Source organism: Myotis brandtii, unplaced genomic scaffold (assembly GCF_000412655.1).
Source record: "Myotis brandtii unplaced genomic scaffold, ASM41265v1 scaffold721, whole genome shotgun sequence".
Lineage (NCBI taxonomy): Eukaryota > Metazoa > Chordata > Mammalia > Chiroptera > Vespertilionidae > Myotis > Myotis brandtii.
Window position 1 is genome coordinate 449222 of NW_005370848.1, and position 3640 is coordinate 452861.

General features: G+C 51.1%; 1 protein-coding gene across 1 annotated transcript in view; it reads left to right on the forward strand.

Moving 5' to 3' along the window:
• The first annotated feature begins 3131 nt into the window (after positions 1 to 3131).
• LOC102241821 (liver carboxylesterase 1) overlaps positions 3132 to 3640 on the forward strand; it is a 36330-nt gene continuing 35821 nt past the window's right edge. Inside the window, exon 1 of the mRNA XM_014530133.1 lies at positions 3132 to 3176. Coding sequence (XP_014385619.1) covers positions 3132 to 3176 — 45 coding nt within the window. The remainder of the gene's footprint in view (positions 3177 to 3640) is intronic.

Genomic DNA, 3640 nt, shown 5'->3' on the forward strand with positions numbered 1-3640 from the left:
GGCTCTTTGGCCCCTTGAGTGTGGCTCTTCCTAAGCCTTAGGAGTACCCTAATTAAGTTAATAACAATGTACCTACCTATATAGTTTAAGTTTAAAAAATTTGGCTCTCAAAAGAAATTTCAATCGTTGTACTGTTGATATTTGGCTCTGTGGACTAATGAGTTTGCCGACCACTGCCCTAGATAGAAGATAGGAACCCTACCTCAGGGTAATCTTTTTTTCTTTTTAATATTTTTTTTCCTCACCCAAGGATTTCTTTGTATTGATACTTAAAGAGAGTGGAAGAGAGAGGGAGAGATAGAAATATTGATGTGAGAGAAACACACTGATTGGTTGCCCCCTGCCTCCGAGCCCAACCGGAAGTACCTGAGTATGTGCACTTGACCAGAGTCAAACCTGGGACCCTTCACTCTGCAGGATGACCCTCCATCCACTGAGCCAAACTGGCTCGGGCCAGGCCAATCTTTATAGAAGCAGTTACCTCTGGGGACTGACCTCCCCGCCAACACACACACACCACATGGGAAGCTAAGAGATTTGTCCTAAATTCCCCAGTTGAGCAGCTGTGGGGCTGAGAGTTGCTCACAAAGTTTGCAGCCTTGTTCTGAGTACTACCGCCTCCCCTTGTCTGCTGCCTTGGGAAGCTCACCACCTGCTCAGGTTGAAGGGTCCAAGGGAGAAACCCTTATGTAACAAGTTGTTTGACAATCAAGTAACCTGAGAGCTGTGTCCAGGCTGTTTAGGGGGAAGAGGGTCAACTCTGGGTGGGCGTGGCCTGGAGGCCCTGGCTGTGCCCTGAGCAGCCCTTTGGGAAACCAGGAGCATTTATTTTGCTTCCTGATGAGGCCATAGGGCAGCAGTGGGGCGGGAGCTGATGACATGGAGTGAGGGGCAAAGGTCACAGCCCCTGGAGGCAGAGGAGCTTGCAGGGAGACCTGTGGCCCTGGAGTGCTGTCCTCCCACAATGTGGTTCTTCGCTCTAGTCCTGGGCTCCCTGGCCACTTGCACTGCTTGGGGTGAGTCCTTCTGAAATACAAATAGCGGCGGGGAGGGGGGCACATTTGGAAATCCGTGTCTGGTGTGAGGTGGGGGAGCTGCATACTGGGCAAACCCGTAACAGGTGCGGTTCCGAAACAGCGTGATGGGAGTGCCATCCCCAAGTCTGTAGCAGACCCAGGGGTGAGGAGCCGTGGAGACGGACCACCGCTCACCTCACCCCTGTGGACGAGGACCTGCAGGAGCTTGTTTATTTCCCCTGCTCATTGGTCCAGATGTGGACAAATCGTGGAGAGCGGCTTAGCAGCATATTAACATGGACTCCACGGGCGTGTGTGTCCTTAGGGCGCCTCCTTCTCTTAAATGTGTGATGATGGTACACCTCCCTGGGGAGGGGGGGAGAGGGGGGTTTTCCTGAGGATGAAATGGGTTGATTCTTTGGGGATGGAGAAAGTGCCACGGAAGAATCCTTAAATAAAGGGGTTGTTTTAAAGTGTCCTGTTTTAATAGAAACTGCTGGAGGGCCAGCAGATCAGGAGCCACTTCATTGAGAAAATAGGTTGTTACTCCTAGTTTCCAAGAGGCAGAGGGGGCCCACCACCATGATTGCCACAAGGTTAAGCAGTGGATAGGTCAGGAGATGGAAGAGGGAAAAAGTGTGGCAAGAGTCTTGATGGTGGTTGCAGGTCAGGGCAAGCTATGCAAATAGGCAATTTCAGTGGTGGTTGGCAGGTTGGCAGGGATCTGGCCCTGGAGTGATTAGGGCAGGAAGATAGTGGCTGGGGCGTGGTAGCCTGAGAAAGAAGCTATTGGGGGAGGAGGGCAGGGGTACAGACTCTGGCATGCTAGAAGGGCAATTTGATGACTATCTCTAGGAATTGGTTCACTCTAAGGGGGCAGGGGCAGTCCCTCCAGAGTCAGCCATACCTGGGATGTCAGTCAATGTATCAGAACAGAAAATAAAAGACATGGTGAGGATTTGTTCTATGGGATCGTTTCGCTCTCCTGGGTCTGGAGCTAAAACACAACAGAGGCCAAGATATTGCGTTCCATTTGATTGAAAACTGTCTAAATAGTCCATTGAGCCCCACAGGGGCGGCTCAGTTGGTTGAGTATCGTCCTGTGCACTGAAAGGTTGCAGGTTTGATACCCAGTCAGGGCACATACCTGGGTTGTGGGTTCAATCCCAGGTCAGGGCGTGTATAGGAGGCAACAGATTGATGTTTCTCACATTGATGTTTCCCTTCTTTCCTTCCTCCCTCCCTCCCTTCCTTCCTTTCTCCAAACATGTTTCTCAGGTGAGGATTAAAAAAATTGAATCAGTAGTCAATTGAACCAGGACCTTGTTCCTAAGACTGCTGGATGCTGACCAGTACTCCTGAGGGCTACATCAAGCATGTCCAACTCACAGCCAACCGGTCACGAGTTTGACATGCTTGGGCTACATGATTAAGCTAGGGAGAGGGAAGCTGAGCGAGTCAGGGTGCTGAGTAAGGCCAGTTAGAATCAAAGGGGGGAAAAAAAAATAAAGGCCAGCCTTAGCCCTTTGGCTCAGTGGATAGAGCATCGGCCTGTGAACTGAAGGATCCTGGATTTGATCCCAGTAAAGGGCACATGCCCAGGTTGCGAACTCGATCCCCATTGAAGGGCATGCAGGAGGCAGCTGATCAAAGATTCTCTCTAATCATTGATGTTTCTCTCTCCCTTCCTCTCTGAAATCAATAAAAAAAATTTTTAAAAATAAAGGCCAGACTAAAGAAAATAAAGTTTCTGCCTGGTTATACTATCTGTGGCTCCTAGACCCACAGTGCTGTGGCCATCGGTACCCTGACAGCCCAGGCCCCATCTGGACTTAATTTCTTTCTGGTGGCATGCACTCCGAGAGGCCCAAAACTGAGTGTCAGGGCAGAGTAAGAAAGGAGCCAAGTTAGGAGTGGAGCATTCCCTCACTGCTGCCACCTCCTGGCAAGGCCATCCTGTTTCCCTCTTTAGAAAGCCCATTCTTGGCTGCCTCCATTTCCTCCGTGTTCTCATCTGTAAAATGGGCAGACTACTGCCGCCTACCTGGGGCTCTGGGGAAGATTCAATGCACCGAGATTCCCATCTGATACACAGGAAATGCCCAACATGTAAACATGACCTATAACAACATAGGGAACTGCCACTGTTACCATTACTGCGTAGGTCTCCCAACCCAACCACCCTTTTTCACCCTGGCCAATTGGGCTACTGGGCGCTTCATGTCTCTTGAAGGTTATCATTGACTTCCTAAAGGCCAGGCTCTTATCAAGTCTGGTTTCTTCTCAGACGTCACCCTCCTTCCCCTCTTTGAAGCACTCTCCAGGCATGGCACCCTTTCTCCCGTGGCCTCCAAGCTCTCACCTCCACCCTGCCCCCACCACGGTGCCCGCCTCCCGCCACTCTGTCTCAGCCACAGCTTCCCCTGTGCGTTCTCTGCAGCGTTTTCTCTTCTCTCTCCCACTGGCCTCCTCAGTGACGTCACACACAGCATCACCTTCAGGGAGATGATTCTACTCGGCCCGCTCACCTGGCCTCCTCCGGTCTTGAAGGGCTCACTTCCTGTGGTGTCTTCTCACCCAGTATTTCATTGACTTCTCCCCTGCACCTGTCTGAAACGGAACTC